The sequence below is a fragment of the Branchiostoma floridae genome, chromosome 18, assembly GCF_000003815.2.
Source record: "Branchiostoma floridae strain S238N-H82 chromosome 18, Bfl_VNyyK, whole genome shotgun sequence".
Classification (NCBI taxonomy): domain Eukaryota; kingdom Metazoa; phylum Chordata; class Leptocardii; order Amphioxiformes; family Branchiostomatidae; genus Branchiostoma; species Branchiostoma floridae.
Window position 1 is genome coordinate 13,786,276 of NC_049996.1, and position 22,247 is coordinate 13,808,522.

Genomic DNA, 22,247 nt, shown 5'->3' on the forward strand with positions numbered 1-22,247 from the left:
TATAGTAGAAAGCAGCCCAAACTGTGTGTGTGTGTGTGGTTGGGTAGGGGTGCACAGTTGGTAGAAATACTTAGATTTCTTTGCAGACAAAATGTCTCCACCGTGAAGAAGAGACTGAGGCCACTCGATATTTGATTTTAAAATGGCAGGGTATTCGTATAGATTTTTGCGACAAAAAAATATCACCAGTATCACTTGTAGATAAGGTCGTACCTGTATTGATGTCTTGGCTTGGAAGTGGTGGGAGCGGGCGACGAGCTTTGTTGTCCCCATCGTTAGCCTTCTGATCTTTTTCCTTTGTTATCGTCGCCCTCGAGATACCTTAAGAGCAAGGACAATGGGGTCACTGAACTGTAGATATGCAAAATCTGCAACTAAAATGTATGATGGGCGAAAAACTTAAGAGTTTGACAACATGTACCTGTTGTTAGTAACTATGAAACACCTAATGTACAACCCGAGTTAATTGATTTTAGTTATATTATAATTGTTTTAGTTTTATGCAGACTAAATTCTAGGCACTCCTTCATCATTAAGTGGCATCTCAATAAACTAAAGTCAAAGGCGAGGGGGGAGTAATTAGTATGGATACGGATGGACCGTGGTTAATTAGAAAATTGGACAAGATTGCAGAAAAACGTACGTAGATGGAACAGTTAAGAGTATAAAGATCAGCAATGTCGTAGACCTCAACATTGATCGTAGACAGAATTACTGTAATGACAATGTTTTATGAATTATACATGAATTTTAAGGTTGAAATGAAGTGAACATTCAGAATACGAAACGCACCTTCGCCATCTTCCTGTACTAATGCATCAGGCACCTTCTGGCATACAGGAACTGTGAGAACGCCCGTCCCCACAACGGCTGTCTGTCTATGTTGTTTTTCCTGTTCGTCGGTATGTCGTCGCTTGTTGATTTCATCTTTGTCTACGTAATGGTACATGTGGATGTCAGGATCTTCATGGTCCCCTTTGCCAGCAGAGAGTGTTAAACTTAGCTCTCTACCTGCAAGGAGTTAAAAAAAGTACCATGTTATGAAACAGGAAACATTTAGTATGTGTAGACGAATTTATTTTGATAGAATGAAAGTTACACTAGTATCTACTATGGAAAGGGCTTTGAAAACAGAGTGTGTATGTGGTGTGTGTGTGGGGGGGGGGGGGGGGGCTGGGTTGCCTCTGAGGAGCAAGTTGAATGTTTCGAGAGGTAAATCTGGTAAAGACAAGATTTGTATAGCTTTTGAAGTAGTAGAATGCATCCTACCTGTTCTTACGTAGTGGTATGGGAGTGGTGGCAACGGGCGACGGGCTTTGTTGTCTCCACTATGCGCCATGTCCACCTGACAAGGATCCTTTTTAGTTGTGGTCATCTTCGACCAAACAGCTGAGGACCTAGGGTACTGGAGGTCACTTCCTCCACGTGCGAGCTGTTCAGTCTTATGCAAATTAAAATGTTTGTAGGAATTTTGCTCGATGAAATTAATTCGATTCGACGGAGATCAGACGACAGGCCACAAGAGAAACCTGAATATGGCTTGAAATTGTGAGGAATGAGCATGAGCTCGAGAGACAAGCACTATTTTTTAAAGCAGTAGTTAAAACATTTTGGCCTTTTGACGTTGGTAAGCTGTAGATCTACCTCACATCTAGACTGATCTGGTAAATGATAATGAATAAACAATAATTTATTAATGACAATTCATAAAATTGTCCATGGAATACGTATCACTTATTCAATGTTTTATGAATAAATTTAAGGAGCTTGTCCTTGTCTCAATCATGTGATGAAGAACGAAAACTAGCGCGTAGCAAAACGAGAGAGCATGTTATGTTACAGTTGGGAGCGATTTTCGATGCGCCCAAAATGAATTTCGACCTTTTTGACATTGTCGCACTGCAGCAACATTCTAATTTCTAATGCAATTAAATATTGTTTCGCATCAGAGTAACACGTGGTACTAAGTAGTTGCCTAAGGAATGCATCTAACCATTGATCAAAGAAAATAATTCTTTTATCCAACCTTCTTTGTACCTTTCGTACAGTCAGTGAGCAGCTGTTTTGATCATTTGTAATTACTTTGATACGATCTGCATTCAATCAAGAAATGAATTGGTCTGCATTGCAAGCAGAAACATTTGGTAAACATGGCTGTTTGCAAAAAAACAAAACGTTATTTCTCTTAGCTTGAGAAGTAATCTGAGTGGGTCTAAATCATAGTTATCATGGCATATTTGGAACATTATTTAGTTTTTTGTGGCATGAATTTTAAGGGAATTGTATACTGTATCTTGTATCCAAGAGGGGTCTTGTATTGATATCAAAACAAGAAGCGAAATAAAGATACCTTTTCTGTCTGCTAAATTAATCAACATTATTGAGTTTTATCAATATCTATTGAATTTCTGTACGTATTCCTTTTGTAGATGGGCCCGTTCAATCGATAGTCCCAAAAAGAAAGGTCCAGATGGTTCTATATTCTACAAATAAAGGAATAGGAATTTGGCTTGCAAACAATCAAGAAAAGAGTGAGCATATTATTTAATGGGCTTCTTCAAACCATCCGAGCCCTTCAACGGGACACAAACTGATATGAAGAAATTGTTCACAGGTATCAATGAGAAAATGGTATCAAATCTTAGCCAAAATAAAGTATACATAGTACATGTAAATGTTTTGTTCTAACAAGTTTTTTTATCCATTTAGATAAAAATATGAAATATATGAAAGAAAAGTATTGATGAGAACGAGAAAGTAATATTTCGATGATATCAACACCTTTATTATGCTTTTCAAGATTGTTCCTACCAACTATTTTCGTATAATTTCTAAAGTAAAAGATATTAAGCACTTCTTTCACAATACATTTGATCTATCATGTAATCAGTTTATGTAGGTATAATCCACACCTGGCATTTTCAAGGATAGAAATTGTCTATTTAAAAACATTTTATATATAAACTGCCATTGTTCTTATCATATTGTCTTAATCGTAATGCATGAACTCTAAATTCACTAGTTTGTCAATTTGTGTGGATCAGTGAAGGAGGAAACCTTCCAAAGTCACAATCGCATTATAATTGTTGCTTACAATTTTAGGAACCCTGGCAAGTTATTGTAAAATGCTATTGGGAAGTTCATTCCCTTTTGTTGGAATAAACGTTTAAAACTAATTACACAAATTAGCACTGACGAATGTTCTGGTATTTTTACATGTCCTGACACAACGCTAATGAAATGTCCTGAAATTTTTTTACTTTGTTTACGTGACCATTTACCAAGGCTGTCACAAGATCTCTGAGTTCTTCCTTAAAACATCAACATGTGCGATCATTCCACATTGGTGTTAATGTCATTCGTAAATCATCATTTTATATCATCATTAGATATTTGCAACCTTTGTTATTTCATCTCAGCATACGTAATACAATAGCCTGAATTTTACTAGATGTTTTTCTTCTATCAGCAAATTCCAAAGGAGATAAATTCTCTGGCCAGGGACAGAGGCCTGAGGACTTTCATCCACTTCACGAGAAAACCTTCCCTAGTCACAATCTAATTACAATGGTTGTTTACGGTTTCTGCTACCCATACTAATCAGTGTGAAGTGTTATTGACATGCTAAAGCTACTCCTTTTTCTTGTAATAAACGTTAAAAATTTATAACAATTATATAACTGACAAATGAACTGGATTTTGTTTACATTTTTTAAGTAATACTAATCAAATGTGCTTAATAATCTTACTTCCACAGTGATATTGTATATATAATTTTATAAAGATTACAAGATCTTCAAGTTGTTCCATAGAGAAATTACATCTAAAATCATTCCACATTGCCGTTAATGTTAACGTTATTCCTTTAATACGCTCATATTAAATGGTAACATCATGATCGAAGCATAATACTTCCTCTGAATGACAAAAATAAAGGAAAAATATATGTAACAACAGTTTGAAAACGTTAACATAATATATTGTATGATATTGGGACTTAGTCATAAGTTTTCAAGTTATTAAGTGAACAAATAAAAAAGTTACCTTCATACAAGTTTTCTGAACGAATAGATTACAAGACTGAAACAGCAGCTACAACGACGCCATTGTCAGTATTGATATGACAAATAAAGCAATGGCACCACATGCAAGTAAGCAAAGCATACATGTAGAAAAGAAAAGAAACACATTAGGCCGTATATATGACATGCCATGCCTCAACTCGCAAGAAAGAAACCAAAACTGGAAATTTAAGTGAACACAACCTACTTGCACTGGCCAAGTTGGTGCATCTCCTATTAAGCGTATCACCAAGCTTTAAGCTAGTTAAATTGCTATGTTTTTGAGCAGGGTGTTTTAAGAATCCTGACAGATGTACCTTAGGTTATTACCGCATCCAGTATCGTCCCACATAGGGGTGCCCGTGGGTCCTGACCAGTACTGTACACAGTCTAAAGAACGCAACCATGCATGGATACCCGAAGGCTCTCCTGGATTCCATCCCTAACCCGAAAAAAGGCAAATAAGTCACTTTATTGTCAAGAAGTAACATATCTATGATATGGGCATATCGTTTTCTATAATCCACTTCTGAAACCTAGTGCGCTGAGTAAAACGTAAGACTCTGAGATTTTTGTCTACAAACCAACAAAACCTACAGTAGCCTAACAATGAACACCTTGAATGGATGACCTTGAAGCAAATTAGCACGATTCTTTTCTAATGGCTTCACGATCAATACTTTTTAAGTAACACACAAAGCGTGTTAACGCACCTTGTAATGGTTGTCCTGTAACATAGACCCGTCTTCCCATTGCCAGTATCCACAGTCCTTCAATCCAATCCAGTACTCGGAGTTTTTTCCGAACTTGTCGACAATCAGGTTTCTCAGAGCGACGTCCAGTTCCTCCGTTTTCGGCATGGCTAGCGTGGATCCCCCTCTCCTACAGGCCATTTGCGCGTCTTCGTAGTTCTTTTTGTCAAGAACAACCCGGATGCACGTTTGAGCAATTAGTTGGTAGCCAGCTCTGCATGTAGCTGAAACAGTCACAGGAGTTTTCGTCATCATTTATCCCTTTTGGATTTCTAGCTGCACGTGTCTTATTTGGCCGGTTTAAATGATCGTACGCAAGCCAAGCAAGTCTTTGAGTTACTTTTAGGCCTTTAAAGATGATCAAAAAATCAATTTTCTGACTTTCGGACTGGTCATGCCGTCTAGAAAGACGTGATGGAATGTAGCAGCTTTTGAAAGAAATATTTTCAGAAATAACTTTCTGGAGGCTTATTCTTTTGTAGCCAACTAGTACAAATTTCAAATGATTTTGAGCAACCACTTATCAAGCACATCGTACACATCAACATGCTAAGATACTTGGCACAAAAAATAAATGAACGATTCATGATCAATGCAATTGGCTACATGCAATCGGTCAATCTTAAACTTATCATACAGGGGGCAGAAAACAAAACACAAAACCATGCACTCTGATGTATACAAAGCTGTGTGTTGTATCTTTTTTCAATTATTGTCAAACCATTTTTCTTTTCTGCATTACATACCTTTGCATGTTGGTAATTTTGCGCTCCAAGTCCCGTCAGACTGACAAGTACGTGTAGAAGTACCGACCAGCTTGTATCCTGGGTTACAGATGAAGGTGACCACGTCTCCGTAGGAGTTGGAGCCAGTCATGGCACCGTTTGCTGGGGGTGGCATCTTCAAACACTGCGGTGCTGGTGTCGTCTTTCGAGGTGTAGTTGTCATCTGGGGCATCGTGGTTGTCAAAAGTGACAGGGTAGTTGTTCCCTGGGCCGGTGTGGATGTCACCCGTGGCAGTGTGGTTGTCATCCAGTTCAACGTGGTTGTCATTTGGGGCAGTGTGCTGCTCACCATTGACAGTGTGGCTGTGGATGTCACCCAAGACAGTTCCGTTGGTATCAAAACATCAACGCTGGTGTTCTGTTGAGGTAATCAAAATGCAGAATTTCATCTGGTATCCTTTAAGTCATCAACACAATGTAAATGGGTTGTTTGTGCCTGCATATATGAATGTGTAGTTGTAAAACCAATATTATCTTAGACTATACTTACTTTATCTGCAGTTGATGATTGAAACATGAAGATTGCAGACACGTAGGTTTTTGTGACATGTACATTCAAGGATGGCTTTGTAAAATCAACTTGCAGGTAGGTTGCAGTTGAATTGATACTTGTCACAGGCTTTGCAGTTGTCCAATTGTCTTCATCTCCCATCACAACGGGCTGTCAAAAATAGATAATGTTCCAGTTTAACACTGAATCTTACTTTTAAGAACGAATTGAATTGGTTGTGACCTCATACATGAACTTCTGGTAAGTTTTGCAAGAGTTATATGAGATGTTCTTAAATTCAAAGTCCTGCAAAATCTATTAATAGGAAAGACCTCCCTCACTGTTTTCATGTCCATTGTCCACTTTAGTGCTCTCGTAAATCTAAGGATGAACAACTAACATTGTCTTTTATATGAAATCCTCGTATGATATGTAATTTTCGTATTGCCAACTTTTGCAAGAGTTCTTTCATTTGGTTAAATTCCTGCAAAATGTTTTAACATATGCAATGTTTTGGTGATTCATTTGTATAGCCATGAATTAAGATGCATGTTGGTTGACTTATGGATCTAGATCTAAGGTATAAGACTAACCGTATTGGTTTCCATTTGCCTTTTAGGTGTGGCAATGAGATATGCGACCACGCTAATTCCAACGCCTATCAAGAAGGCCACGGAAACAGTGATTATGGTAATCAGGCAGCAACGATTAAACGTCATCTTGCAGCTTGTAGCAATCCAACAAGTGTTTTCTGTATCGTTGGTATCTGCGAGCAATCAAACAATTTGCATTAAATTCTGTGTACTATATGTCGTTTTCAACAATATACATACTATTAGATTGATATTAAGCCTACGTCGCTACACAAATATTAATGGAAAAGTATCAACATTGTAGTGGTAGTAATTTTTGTGTAATTTACAAACGAAACATCAACTAAAAATAATAATTTGAATTGCAATCACTAGCCATGTCATTTATGCACTTCAGTCGCATTTTTTGGGGGAAATTTTGAAATACACTGCTGTTTGTTTTTCATTTGCAGTGATATACATTGCCCCTAAATTCTTCAAAATATATCTAATGAAACCTCTCATGTAGTGTTCCTTAAAACTTGCTACATGTATTAGGATTACCTTTCATTAATCTAGCATACTTCATTAGAATTTGCTGTGCCATGACTATCACATCGTAGTCTTTATCTATAACTAAAACCCCTCTTTTTGGTACTATCACTTGGTAGTACAGGAATGGACAATATCTCTTAACCTTGTCGGAAGGCACTAGGCACAAACATTGCGTTGTACAGAAGGTCAGAAATGCTACAACATGTAGTTTTGGGGAGTATACAAAGACAATCTGTTCATTAGAATCAACTTTATAACAAAGCTACCTTACAATGTGCAGTAACGATAGCAACATGTACGTAAAAACAAGCCTCTGTCTTTACCTTGTCGGATGGCGCCAGGCACGTACATGCTGTTGTCAATAAGGCCGGTAATGTTGGAGTCCTTCGTTTTGGGGACTGAGTCGTCCGTCCCTGTATCAGCTGGCTGTTGCCGTAGATTGCTAATGTCATCTCTGCCCACGTTCGGGTTGCTGGTGTTAGGGACCTTCTGGCTGTCATTCGACGCAATCTCGACTTTGGTTTCTCCTCCTTTGGTAAAGAAAGACAATAAAAACACTCAATAGCTAGGGCAACCTTTTTTTCCTTGACCTTACTATATAGTTTCAATTGAGTTGAAAGTACAGTAAAACCCAACTAATTGCACAACGGATTAGCGCATCCTACCTGTTCTTACGTCTTGGTATGGAAGTAGTGGCAACGGGCGACGGGCTTTGTTGTCTCCACTATGTGCCATGTTCATCTGACGCGGATCTTTTTCAGTTGTGGTCATCGTCGACCAAGCAGCTGAGAGCTAGGGTACTGGAGGTCACTTCATCCACGTGCGAGCTGTTCAGTCTTATGCAAATTAAAATGTTTGTAGGAATTTTGCTCGATGAAATTGATTCAATTCGCCGGAGATCAGACGACAAGCGTTAAGCCACGACAGAAGCGTGACTGTGGCTTAAAATTGTGAGGAATGAGCAGGAGCTGGAGAGATCTCTATTTTTGAAGCAGTAGTTAAAACATTTTGGCTTCTAGGCGTTGGTAAATTAAACATCTACTTCATTTCTAGACTGATCTGGTAAATGATAATGAATAATCATTAATATTTTAATGACAATTGATCATACTGTCCTTGGAATAAGTATGACTTATTCAATGTGTTAGAAAGAAATTTTTGGAGCTTGTCACTGTCTCAATCATGTAATGATGAGCGTAAATGAGTGCATAACAAAAAGAGAGACCATATTATGTTACCATTAGAAACAATTTTTGATGCCCCAAAATGCATTTCGACCTTTTTGAAATTGTCGATTGTAGCCACTTTCTAATTTCTAATGCAATTAAATGTTGTTTTCGCATCTGAGTACCACGTGATCCCTTGATCAAAGAAAATAACTCTTTCATCGAACCTTCTTTGTACCTTTTGTAAGGTAAGTGAGCAGCTGTTTGATCATTGGTCATTACTTTGATACGACATGCCCTTTTTTCAAGAAATGGATTGGTCTGCATTGCGAGCAGAAACCTGCCTGTTTGCAAAAACAAAATGCTAATTCTCTTAGCTTGAAAAGTCATCTGAGTGTGTGTAAATCATACTTATCATGGCATATTTGGAACATTAACTTATTTTTGGGGGGAATAAATTTTGTGGAAATTGTATACTGTATCTTGTATCCAAGAGGGGTCTTGTATTGTTATCAAAACAAGAAGCGAAATAAAGATACCGTTTTTGTCTGCTAAATTAATCACCATTATTGAGTTGTATCAATATCTATTGAATTTCTGTACGTATTCTTTTTGTAGATGGGCCCGTTCAATCGATAGACCACAAAAAGAAAGGTCCAGATGGTTCTATATTCTACAAATAAAGGAATAGGAATTTGGCTTGCAACCAATCAAGAAAAGAGTGAGCATATTATTTAATGGACTTCTTCAAACTGCCCGAGCCCTTCAACGAGACACAAACTGATATGAAGAAATTGTACACAGATAATAATTAGTAAATGGTATCAAATCTTAGCCAAAATAAAGTATACATAGTACATGTAAATGTTTTGTTCTAATTAGTTTCTTTATTCAATTAGATAAAAATATGAAATATTCGAAAGAAAAGTATTGATGAGAACTTGAAAGTAATATTTCGATGTTATCAACACCTTTATTGTGCTTTTTCTCAGATTGTTCCTACCAACTATTTTCGTAATGTCTTAAATAAAAGATAGTAAGCAGCTTCTTTCACTATACATTTGCTCTATCATGTAATCAGTTTATGTAGGTATACTTCAAACCTGGCATTTTCAACGATAGAAATTATCTTTTTGGAAAGCCTTTTATATATAAACTGCCCTTGTTTGGATGGAATCTAAATTCACTATTTTGTAATTTTGTGTGGATCAGTGAAGGAGGAAACCTTCCAAAGTCACAATTGCATTATATTTTTTGCTTACAATTTTAGGAACCCTGGAAAATTATTGTAAAATGCTATTGGGAAGTTCATTCCCTTTTGTTGGAATAAACGTTTAAAACTGATTGCACATATTAGCATTGAAGAATATTCTGGTATCTTTACATGTCCTGACACAACGCTAATGAAATGTCCTGAAAGTTTTTTTACTTTGCTAACGTGTCCATTTACAAAGGCTGTCACAAGATCTCTGATGTCTCCCTTAAACATCAACATGTACTCATTCATTGTACGATCATTCCACATTTCTGTTAATGTCATTCATAAAGCATCATTTTACCTGATCATTAGATATGTGCAACTTTTGCTATTTCATCTCCGCATACTTACTGAAATAGCCTGACTTTTACTAGATGTTTTACTTCCATCATCAAATAATTCAAATCCCAAAGGAGATAAATTTTCTAGCCAGGAAGGATTTTCCTTCACTTCACGAGAAAACCTTCCCTAGTCACAATCTAATTACAATGGTTGTTTACGGTTTTTGCTACCCAGACTAATCAGTGTAAAGTGTTATTGACATGCTAAAGCTACTCCTTTTTCTTGGAATAAACGTTGAAAATTTATAACAATTATATAACTGACAAATGAACTGGATTTTGTTTACATTTTATTACGTAATACTAATCAAATGTGCTTAACAATCTTACTTTAACAGCGATATTGTATATATAATTTTATAAAGATTACAAGATCTTCAAGTTGTTCTATAGAGAAATTACATCTAAAATTATTCCACGTTTATCTTTTTATACGCTCATATCAAATTGTAACATCACGATGGAAGCATTATACTTTCACCTCTCTGAATGACCAAAATAAAGCAAAGATGTATGTAACAACAGTTTAAAAAAGTTACCATAATATATTGTATGATATTGGGGCTTAGTCTCCAAGCAGATCCGACGGTGCCTAAAGAGATAGTATCAAAGCTGGCAAAGGAGTATAGCTGGCCACAGGAAGTCAAACGGGCACCGGAGCCGCTTTGATACTATCTCTAAGGCACCGTAGGGTCTGCTTGGAGACTAATTGGCGCTTAGCCATAAGGTTTCAAGTTGTTTAAGTGAACTGATAGGTACAAAAGGAGACCGATTCCGTACATGGTGCAGCTGCTAAACAACACTTAAATGTTACATATGGACTATGGTCTATTTGGACATTTGAACAGCTACACTACTATTGTGTGCCACTCTATCAGGCAATCATGTATTCTGTTTATATACTGTGTTTTAAAATAATTCTGTAATTAAGATTTTAAATTAGTTTTTTTTGTTGCAAAATTGTAAGTGTGATCATGTTATATATGTACAAGCATAATTCAGGTAACTGAGGTTGCCTGCGAGGCCTTGTACATTGTGTATATGTTTCCTGAATAAACCAATCATCATCATCATCAACAAATAAAAACCATTTATACAATTTTTATGAACGAATGGATTAGTAAATTAAAACAGCAGCTATAACGTCACTACTGGTGTGAGAAATAAAGCAATGGCCGTACATGCAAGTAATTATAATAACCAAAGTATAAAAAAAGGCAGTAAACATATTAGGCCGTATATATGACATGTCATACACCAACTCACAAGAAAGAGACTACAACTGGAAATTTGAACGTAAACTGAAAACAACCTACTTGTGGGGTCCATTCACTGGTTAACTTGGTGCATCCTCCTATCAAGCTTAACACCGAGCTTTATTTATTCATTCATTTCTGTATTCTTTAACCAGGGTAACTCCCTCAGTGGCATATGCACTGCTTTCCAGGGAGACCCTGGGTACACGTATACACAGAGTTAATATACAATGCATGTAAAAACGTATACATAACAAAGACACGTCCATCATCAAATCAAAATCATATCCATTTTCATAGTCGTTATCCGTGCCAAGTCGTCAATCGTAAAATCAGGGGGCAGATGTCAGCACATGTTTTTAGATTTTTTTTTTAAAGAGCGGTCAGTCGTGGCCACTATAAACGAAGCTGGCAACTCATTCCGAGCAAATGCACCTCTGTATGCAAATTTTCTACGGCCGGATTCAATTCTGACTTTAGGTAGCTGTAATGATGTATTTGTATCGTGCCTAGGTGCATAGGCGTGAGACGTTCTATCGATTATTTGTAAGTATTATTCAGGTAACTGTTGGTGGGTGGAGTGACTTGAAGACAGTGTACAGGAGATGCATTTGCCGACGAGAAGCCAGGGAATCCCAATGCAGACAGTTATCTACATGTGATATACGTGGCAGACCGAGAACAAGCTATGCTGCACGGTTTTGTAGTTTCTGGAGGTTATGAGAGAGAGAGAGAAGGGGAGCCCCGGCAGTTGTACCATACAGTATCACAAACAACTTAAAGCTTTTGATTTATGTTTTTGAGCAGGGCGTTTTTCTAGGACACTTGACAAATGTCCTTTTGTGAATTCCGCAGTCTGTATCGTCCCACATGGGTGTACCATTGTATCCGGTCCAGTAGTGCACACAGTCCGAGTGAGAAAACCACGCCTTGATATCCGAATCAGGCTCCCCTGGACTCCAGCCCTAACCAAAAGAGAAAGTCAGTTTATTGTCAAGAAGTAACAAAGCCCAAATATCTTTATGTACATCGTTTTGTTTGATCCGTTTCCAAAACCTATTGACTCCGAGATTTTTCATGCAAACCAATAAAACCAGCAGCACGAACAATGCACACGATGACCTTGGAGCAAAATAGCATGAGACATTTTACTCTTTTCGAATACTTTTTAAGACTTGTTCTCCAGTGAAAGGGAAAATCTCAGGGAAATATCCGGATTCTGTGAAACGGGAGAAACAGAATGATGTGGGGGTAAAAGGAAAAATAGATCTTGGAAAGGGCAAAGCCTGTATTTGGCAGCACTGATTGTATTCTGTCTTCAAAAGTAATTAGCCACTCTTTTCAGTCGGCAGCACACAAAGCGTGTTAACGCACCTTGTAATGGCTGTCCTGTAGGCTAGACCCGTCTTCCCATCGCCAGAATCCAGATTCCTTCAATCCAATCCAGTACATGGAGTCCTTTCCGTACTTGTCGATGATCAGATTTCTCACAGCGACGTCCAGTTCCTCCGTTTTCGGCATGGCTAGCGTGGCTCCCTCTCTCTTACAGGCCGCTTGCGCGTCTTCGTAGTCCTTTTCTTCAAGTCCAACCCGGATGCACGTTTGAGCGAGTAGTTGGTAGCCATTTCTGCATGTAGCTGAAACAGTCACAGGACATTTGGTCATCGTTTATTGTTTTTGGATTTCCAGCTGCATGTGTTTTGTGTGACAGATATAAATGATTGTATGCCAAGCAAGTCTTTCGTAAGACTTTTAGGTTTGTGAAGTTGATAAAATATGATAATCAACTTTCTGACTTCCAGACTGGCCATGACGTAGGGAAAGAAGTGATTGAATATAGCCGCTTTCGGTAGCTTTTAAAAGTAATATATTCAGAAATTGCTTTCTGGAGGTTTATTACTTTGTAGCCAACCGGTACAAAAGTTCAAATGACTTTGAGCAACCACTTACCTTGCTATACAGCTTCAGCAAAGTGCACAGCAACATACTAAGATATTTGACACAGAAAATAAATGAACGACTCTAGATCCCCACCTTTGCAAGTGGGAACGCTGCCACCCCATGAGCCGCCTGCCAGGCACCTGATAGTCTCCGCACCTACAACGCTGTATCCGTGACCACAGGTGAATCGCATTGATCCTCGGTACTCCGTAGAACCTGTCATGTAGCCATTGGCTGGAGGCACCAGTGGTGGGCATTGCACAGCTGAAACATAGAATCGTGATAAAATTAAAATGCTTGAGAGAAAAGAAGAAAAGGTAACACTGTTGTGGCTGCAATATTGCATATTTCTTTTATACATGAAAACTTTACAAGCAGATGTAATATGGTGGACCCTACTAAACGTTCACTACTTTATTTCAGCAAGGTAGGATACATTGGTAGTTACAGACTCGAACTTGTAACATTTAAACTGGATCTTGATCTAAATTGTCTTCAGAAGTTACCTGTACATGTTGGTGAACCTCCACTCCAAGTGCCGTCAGACTGACAGGTACGTGTAGAAGTACCGACCAGCTTGTAGCCTGGGTTACAGGTGAAGGTGACCACGTCTTTGTAGGAGTTGGAGCCAGTCATGGCACCGTTTGCTGGGGGTTGCAGCTTGGTACATCTTACAGCTGTACAGAGAGAGACAAAATGCCATTTTGATTAATCTATGAAGAGTTTATATGGCATCTACACAGTTTCTGACTCTTTACAGACAGACATAATCTGGTTATATGCACTCCTTTCCTACATTGAAGCTACTAAACATCAAAACCTTACATGTACCTTGGCAAGTAGGGACCCTGTCACTCCATGTACCGTCTGCCTGGCACCTGATGCTTTCCGCACCAACAAGTTTGTACCCACGGTTGCAGCTGAAGTACGTCAATTCCTTGTAGGACTTGGTCCCTCTCATGATGACATTGACTGAAGGTTTCAGTGTCGGGCATTGTACAGCTGAAACACAGATTTCACATATGACAAAATCAACACCAAGCATATATCTTTACTAGGGAAGAAACCAACGGTCAATCTTAACCTTGTCATACGGAGCACAGAATTCACAAAACCATGTATACAGGATTGTATTGAACATTTGTTTCTTCTGAATAACATACCACTGCATGTTGGTGATCTTCCGCTCCAAGTCCCGCCAGACTGACAGGTACGTGTAGAAGCGCCGACCAGCTTGTATCCTTGGTTACAGGAGAAGGTGACCACGTCTCCGTAGGAGTTGGAGCCAGTCATGGCACCGTTTGCTGGGGGTGCCAGCTGTGAACACTGCGGTGCGGTTGTCACCTGTGGCAGTGCGGTTGTCACCTGTGGCGTGTTTGTCCCCCGAGGCAGTGTGGTTGTCACCTGTGGCGTGGTTGTCACCTGTGGCGGTGTGGTCGTCACCTGTGGCAGTGTGGTCGTCACCTGTGGCAGTGTGGCTGTCACCGGTGACAGTGTGGTTGTCATCCAAGGCATTTCCGTTGGTATCGCAACATCAAAACTGTTGTTCTATTTGGGTAAAGAAAAGTACAATCTATGTTTGTATCCTGCAAGTCAACAACGTAGCACAATGTAAAGGGACTGTTTGTGCTTGCAGGTGTAAATTTGTAGTTGTAAAATCAATATCATGTTAGATTTACTTACTTCAGTTGCAGTTATCTCCGACATTGATGCCAGAAACATGCTGGTTGCTAGATGTAGTCCGGTTGTTTTTGTTTTTGAGACAATAAAGGACGGCTTTGTCAAATCAACTGGCAGGTAGATTACAGTTGAATTGATACCTTTCACAGGCTTAGCAGTTGTCCAATTGCCTTCATCTGTCATCACAGCGGGCTATCAAAAATAGAGGTAATCTTAATCTTAGTTTAATCTCTCATTTCATAAACGGCAAAGATTACTGTTTAAGATTAAAGTAATTGTAGAGCAAAATAAATCTTCCCCCTCTGACTCTATTTTCATTTTATTTTTCCAGTTTAAAAGTAAACCTTATTTCCCAGAATGTCGCAATAGTTCTTTCATTTTATTAAATTAAATTAGATTGAAACTCCTGCAAATTGTAGTAACAGGATGCTGCAAATTTTGGTGATTCATTTGATATATATACTCTTTGATATATATGATTGTGGATGTATGTTGATTGACTCATTGAATCTAATGTATAAGACTAACCGTGTTGATTGTCATTAGCCTTTCAGGTGTGGTAGTGAGATATGATATAGTTCCAGCGCCTATCGCTGCGGCCACTGCAACTGCGATGAAGATTAGCAGGTGGTAACTGGTAAGCGTCATCTTGCAGCTTGTGGCGCTCCAACAACTGTTTCCTGTATTTTTGGGGTCTGTGATAAATCAAACGGTTTGCATAAATGGTGTGCACTACATGCATGTGTCATTTTTATCATATTTACAGAGGTTCATATCAAACCCCTGGAACGATGCAATAGAGAATTATGAAGAAGGATCCGTTGGCAATGGTCAGAGAATATCAATCAAAAGTCCAATTGCTGCAATGACTGACCATGTTATCTATTCAATTCAATTGTAGTTGTGAGGGAATAATAAAATATACCGTGGTTTATGTTTGTTATAATGAATTCATATCACACTACATATAGTTATATATATCATATAGTGTTTGTTCAAACTTGCTACATATATTATGATTATTTTGCATCCATTTAGCATACTGAATTAGAATCTTCTGTGCCACGACTCTCACATCGCTGTGTTAATTCATAACTAATGCCTTTTTTGCACTATCATTGGGTAGTAGAGGAATGAACACTCATCTCTCTTTACCTTGTCGGAAGGCACCAGGCACATACATCTCATTGTACAGTAGGTCAGAAACGTTACAGCCTGCAGTTTTGGGGAGTATACATAGACAAACTGTTCATTAGAGCCCACTTTATAAGAATGCTACCTTACAAAGTGCAGTAACGATAGTAATATGAACGTAAAAACAAACCTCTGCCTTTATTACCTTGTCGGAAGGCGCCAGGAACATACGTCCCGTCGTCCAGAAGACCAGGAATGTTGGAGTCCGTAGTTTGGGGGACTGAGTCGTCCGTCTCTGTATCAGCCGGTTGTTGCCGTAGGTTGTTAATGTCATCACTGTCCAGATAGTTGTACACGTTCGCGTTGCTGGTGTTAGGGACCTCATTGCTGTCAGTCGACGCAATTTCGACCTTGATTTCTCCTCCTTTGGAAAAAGGACGAAAAGAAATATTCAATACATGAATAGCTCGGGATGGCCGGGCAGTTCTTAGTTTAATTGACTTAAAAGTATAGTAAAAGCCAGCTAATTGCACAACGGATTACCACGCACATCTCTTAATTGCATGGGATGCAAAAATCCTAAACAGGTGTGTTGCAGCTGGTTAACTTCGCATTGTTGCAACACCTGGATAATTGCAGGAAATACACAAGCAAATGGAGTTTGCATCTGCAACGGTTTCTACTATAGTAGAAAGCAGCCCAAACTGTGTGTGTGTGTGTGGTTGGGTAGGGGTGCACAGTTGGTAGAAATACTTAGATTTCTTTGCAGACAAAATGTCTCCACCGTGAAGAAGAGACTGAGGCCACTCGATATTTGATTTTAAAATGGCAGGGTATTCGTATAGATTTTTGCGACAAAAAAATATCACCAGTATCACTTGTAGATAAGGTCGTACCTGTATTGATGTCTTGGCTTGGAAGTGGTGGGAGCGGGCGACGAGCTTTGTTGTCCCCATCGTTAGCCTTCTGATCTTTTTCCTTTGTTATCGTCGCCCTCGAGATACCTTAAGAGCAAGGACAATGGGGTCACTGAACTGTAGATATGCAAAATCTGCAACTAAAATGTATGATGGGCGAAAAACTTAAGAGTTTGACAACATATACCTGTTGTTAGTAACTATGAAACACCTAATGTACAACCCGAGTTAATTGATTTTAGTTATATTATAATTGTTTTAGTTTTATGCAGCCTAAATTCTAGGCACTCCTTCATCATTAAGTGTCATCTCAATAAACTCAAGGGCGAGGGGGGAGTAATTAGTATGGATACGGATGGACCGTGGTTAATTAGAAAATTGGACAAGATTGCAGAAAAACGTACGTAGATGGAACAGTTAAGAGTATAAAGATCAGCAATGCCGTAGACCTCAACATCACTAATATTGATCGTAGACAGAATTACTGTAATGACAATGTTTTATGAATTATACATGAATTTTAAGGTTGAAATGAAGTGAACATTTAGAATACGAAACGCACCTTCGCCATCTTCCTGTACTAATGCATCAGGCACCTTCTGGCATACAGGAACTGTGAGAACGCCCTTCCCCACAACGGCTGTCTGTCTATGTTGTTTTTCCTGTTCGTCGGTATGTCGTAGCTTGTTGATTTCATCTTTGTCTACGTAATGGTACATGTGGATGTCAGGATCTTCATGGTCCCCTTTGCCAGCAGAGAGTGATAAACTTAGCTCTCTACCTGCAAGGAGTTAAAAAAAGTACCATGTTATGAAATAGGAAACATTTAGTATGTGTAGACGAATTTATTTTGATAGAATGAAAGTTACACTAGTATCTACTATGGAAAGGGTATTGAAAACAGAGTGTGTATGTGGTGTGTGTGTGTGGGGGGGGGGGGGTTGCATTTCCTCTGAGGAGCAAGTTGAATGTTTCGAGAGGTAAATCTGGTAAAGACAAGATTTGTATAACTTTTGAAGTAGCAGTATGCATCCTACCTATTATTACGTCTTGGTATGGAAGTAGTGGCAACGGGCGACGGGCTTTGTTGTCTCCACTATGCGCCATGTCCGTCTGAAAAGGATCTTTTTTAGTTGTGGTCATCGTCCACCAAGCAGCTGGGGAGTAAGGCTACTGGAGGTCACTTCATCCACGTGCGAGCTGCTCAGTCTTATGCAAATTAAATGTTTGTCGGTATTTTGCTCAAAGAAATTAATGCAATTCGCCGGAGATCAGACAACAAGCGTTAAGCCACAACAGAAAGGTGACTGTGGCTTCAAATTGCGAGGAATGCGCATGAGCTCGAGAGACAAGCACTATTTTTTAAAGCAGTAGTTAAAACATTTCGGCCTCTTGACGTTGGTAAGCTGGAGATCTACCTCACATCTAGAAGGTCTGGTAAATGATAATGAATAAACAATAATGTATTAATGACAATTCATAATATTGTCCATGGAATAAGTATGACTTATTCAATGTTTTATGAATAACTTTAAGGAGCTTGTCCTTGTCTCAATCATGTGATGAAGAGCGAAAACTAGCGCGTAGCAAAAAGAGAGAGCATGTTATGTTACAGTTGGGAGCAATTTTGGATGCCCCCAAAATGAATTTCGACCTTTTTGACATTGTCGGCTGCAGCAACATTCTAATTTCTAATGCAATTAAATGTTGTTTTCGCATCTGAGTACCACGTGGTGCTAAGTAGCTGCCTAAGGAATGCATCTAACGCTGGATCAAAGAAAATAACTCTTTTATCGAACCTTCTTTGTCCCATTCGTAATGTTTGTGAGCAGGTGTTTGATCATTGGTCATTACTTTGATACGATCTGCCCTTTTTTCAAGAAATAGATTGGTCTGCATTGCGAGCAGAAACATGCCTGTTTGCAAAAACAAAACACTAATTCTCTTAGCTTGAAAAGTCATCTGAGTGTGTGTAAATCATACTTATCATGGCATATTTGGAACATTAACTTATTTTTTTGGGGAATCAATTTTGTGGAAATTGTATACTGCATTTTGTATCCAAGAGGGGTCTTGTATTGATATCAAAACAAGAAGCGAAATAAAGATACCTTTTTTGTCTGCTAAATCAATCACCATTATTGAGTTGTATCAATATCTATTGAATTTCTGTACGTATTCCTTTTGCAGATGATATGTTCAATCGATAGACCACAAAAAAGAAGGTCCAGATGGTTCTATTTTCTACAAATAAAGGAATAGGAATTTGGCTTGCAAAAAATCAAGAAACGTTTGCAAGCTCTCATATTATTTAATGGACTTCTTCAAACTGTCCGAGCCCTTCAACGAGACACAAACTGATATGAAGAAATTGTTCAAAGATAATAATTAGAAAATGGTATCAAATCTTAGCCAAAATAAAGTATACATAGTACATGTAAATGTTTTGTTCTAATTAGTTTCTTTATTCATTTAGATAGAAATATGAAATATTCGAAAGAAAAGTACTGATGAGAACTTGAAAGTAATATTTCGATGTTATCAACACCTTTATTATGCTTTTTCTCAGATTGTTCCTACCAACTATTTTCGTATAATGTCTTAAATAAAAGATAGTAATAATAGTAAGCAGCTTCTTTTACAATACATTTGCTCTATCATGTAATCAGTTTATGTAGGTATACTTCAAACCTGGCATTTTCAACGATAGAAATTGTTTTTTTTGGAAAGCCTTTTATATATAAACTGCCCTTGTTTGGATGGAATCTAAATTCACTATTTTGTAATTTTGTGTGGATCAGTGAAGGAGGAAACCTTCCAAAGTCACCATTGCATTATATTTTTTGCTTACAATTTTAGGAACCCTGGAAAATTATTGTATAATGCTATTGGGAAGTTCATTCCCTTTTGTTGGAATAAACGTTTAAAACATGATTACACATATTAGCATTGACGAATGTTCTGGTATCTTTACATGTCCTGACACAACGCTAATGAAATGTCCTGAAAGTTTTTTTTACTTTGCTTACGTGTCCATTTACAAAGGCTGTCACAAGATCTCTGACGTCTCCCTTAAACATCAACATGTACTCATTCATTGTACGATCATTCCACATTTCTGTTAATGTCATTCATAAATCATCATTTTACCTTATCATTAGATATGTGCAACTTGTTATTTCATCTCAGCATACTTACTGAAATAGCCTGACTTTTACTAGATGTTTTACTTCCATCATCAAATAATTCAAATCCCAAATTAAAGGAAAATTTTCTAGCCAGGGACAGAGGATTTTCCTTCACTTCACGAGAAAACCTTCTCGAGTCACAGTCTAATTACAATGGTTGTTTACGGTTTTTTGCTACCCAGACTAATCAGTGTAAAGTGTTATTGACATGCTAAAGCTACTCCTTTTTCTTGGAATAAACGTTGAAATTTATAACAATTATATAACTGACAAATGAACTGGATTTTGTTTACATTTTATTACGTAATACTTATCAAATGTGCTTAACAATCTTACTTTAACAGCGATATTGTACAAATAATTTTTATAAAGATTACAAGATCTTCAAGTTGTTCCATAGAGAAATTACATCTAAAATCATTCCACATTGTCGTTAATGTTAACGTTATTCCTTTAATACGCTCATATTAAATGGTAACATCATGATCGAAGTATAATACTTTCACCTCTCTGAATGACAAAAATAAAGGAAAAATGTATGTTACAACAGTTTGAAAAAATTAACACAATATATTGTATGATATTGGGACTTAGTCATAAGCTTTCAAGTTGTTAAGTGAACGAATAAAAAGTTACCTTCATACAAGTTTTCTGGACAAATAGATTACAAGACTGAAACAGCAGCTACAACGACGCTATTGTCAGTATTGATATGACAAATAAAGCAATGGCACCACATGCAAGTAAGCAAAGCATACATGTAGAAAAGAAAAGAAACACATTAGGCCGTATATATGACATGCCATGCCTCAACTCGCAAGAAAGAAACCAAAACTGGAAATTTAAGTGAACACAACCTACTTGCACTAGCCAAGTTGGTGCATCTCCTATTAAGCGTATCACCAAACTTTAAGCTAGTTAAATTGCTATGTTTTTGAGCAGGGTGTTTTAAGAATCCTGACAGATGTACCTTAGGTTATTACCGCATCCAGTATCGTCCCACATAGGGGTGCCCGTGGGTCCTGACCAGTACTGTACACAGTGTAAAGAACGCAACCATGCATGGATACACGAAGGCTCTCCTGGATTCCATCCCTAACCCGAAAAAGGCAAATAAGTCACTTTATTGTCAAGAAATAACATATCTATGATATGGGCATATCGTTTTCTATAATCCACTTCTGAAACCTAGTGCGCTGAGTAAAACGTAAGACTCTGAGATTTTTGTCTACAAACCAACAAAACCTACAGTAGCCTAACAATGAACACCTTGAATGGATGACCTTGAAGCAAATTAGCACGATTCTTTTCTAATGGCTTCACGATCAATACTTTTTAAGTAACACACAAAGCGTGTTAACGCACCTTGTAATGGTTGCCCTGTAACATAGACCCGTCTTCCCATTGCCAGTATCCACAGTCCTTCAATCCAATCCAGTACTCGGAGTTTTTTCCGAACTTGTCGACAATCAGGTTTCTCAGAGCGACGTCCAGTTCCTCCGTTTTCGGCATGGCTAGCGTGGATCCCCCTCTCCTACAGGCCATTTGCGCGTCTTCGTAGTTCTTTTTGTCAAGAACAACCCGGATGCACGTTTTAGCAATTAGTTGGTAGCCAGCTCTGCATGTAGCTGAAACAGTCACAGGAGTTTTGGTCATCATTTATCCCTTTTGGATTTCTAGCTGCACGTGTCTTATTTGGCCGGTTTAAATGATCGTACGCAAGCCAAGCAAGTCTTTAAGTTACTTTTAGGCCTTTAAAGATGATCAAATGATCAATTTTCTGACTTTCGGACTTGTCATGCCGTCTAGAAAGACGTGATTGAATGTAGCAGCTTTTGAAAGTAATATTTTCAGAAATAACTTTCTGGAGGCTTATTCTTTTGTAGCCAACTAGTACAAATTTCAAATGATTTTGAGCAACCACTTATCAAGCACATCGTACACATCAACATGCTAAGATACTTGGCACAAAAAATAAATGAATGATTCATGATCAATGCAATTGGCTACATGCAATCGGTCAATCTTAAACTTATCATACAGGGGGCAGAAAACAAAACACAAAACCATGCACTCTGATGTATACAAAGCTGTGTGTTGTATCTTTTTTTCAATTATTGTCAAACCATTTTTCTTTTCTGAATTACATAC

General features: G+C 38.1%; 2 protein-coding genes and 1 long non-coding RNA gene across 3 annotated transcripts in view; all 3 read right to left on the reverse strand.

Moving 5' to 3' along the window:
- Positions 1-1,394, reverse strand: part of LOC118405436 — a 2,132-nt gene extending 738 nt beyond the window's left edge. Inside the window, exons 1-3 of the mRNA XM_035804935.1 lie at positions 1,270-1,394; positions 793-1,011; positions 214-321 (exon numbers count right to left, since the gene is read on the reverse strand). Coding sequence (XP_035660828.1) covers positions 214-321; positions 793-1,011; positions 1,270-1,375 — 433 coding nt within the window. The 5' untranslated portion in view covers positions 1,376-1,394. The remainder of the gene's footprint in view (positions 1-213; positions 322-792; positions 1,012-1,269) is intronic.
- Positions 1,395-4,356: 2,962 nt separating this feature from the next.
- Positions 4,357-14,692, reverse strand: LOC118405437 (limulus clotting factor C-like). Its single transcript, XM_035804936.1, has 10 exons — positions 14,341-14,692; positions 14,009-14,179; positions 13,684-13,854; positions 13,271-13,441; positions 12,611-12,873; positions 12,117-12,201; positions 7,539-7,745; positions 5,560-5,901; positions 4,775-5,037; positions 4,357-4,503 (listed from the first exon to the last, which is right to left on the reverse strand). The coding sequence occupies exons 1-10, from the start codon at positions 14,690-14,692 to the stop codon at positions 4,357-4,359; spliced, it is 2,172 nt and encodes a 723-aa protein (XP_035660829.1).
- A 1,509-nt stretch (positions 14,693-16,201) lies between these two features.
- On the reverse strand, positions 16,202-17,545 carry LOC118406194. Its single transcript, XR_004829996.1, has 3 exons — positions 17,471-17,545; positions 16,888-16,995; positions 16,202-16,415 (listed from the first exon to the last, which is right to left on the reverse strand). It is a non-coding gene; the product is annotated as an uncharacterized LOC118406194 (long non-coding RNA).
- Positions 17,546-22,247: the final 4,702 nt, after the last annotated feature.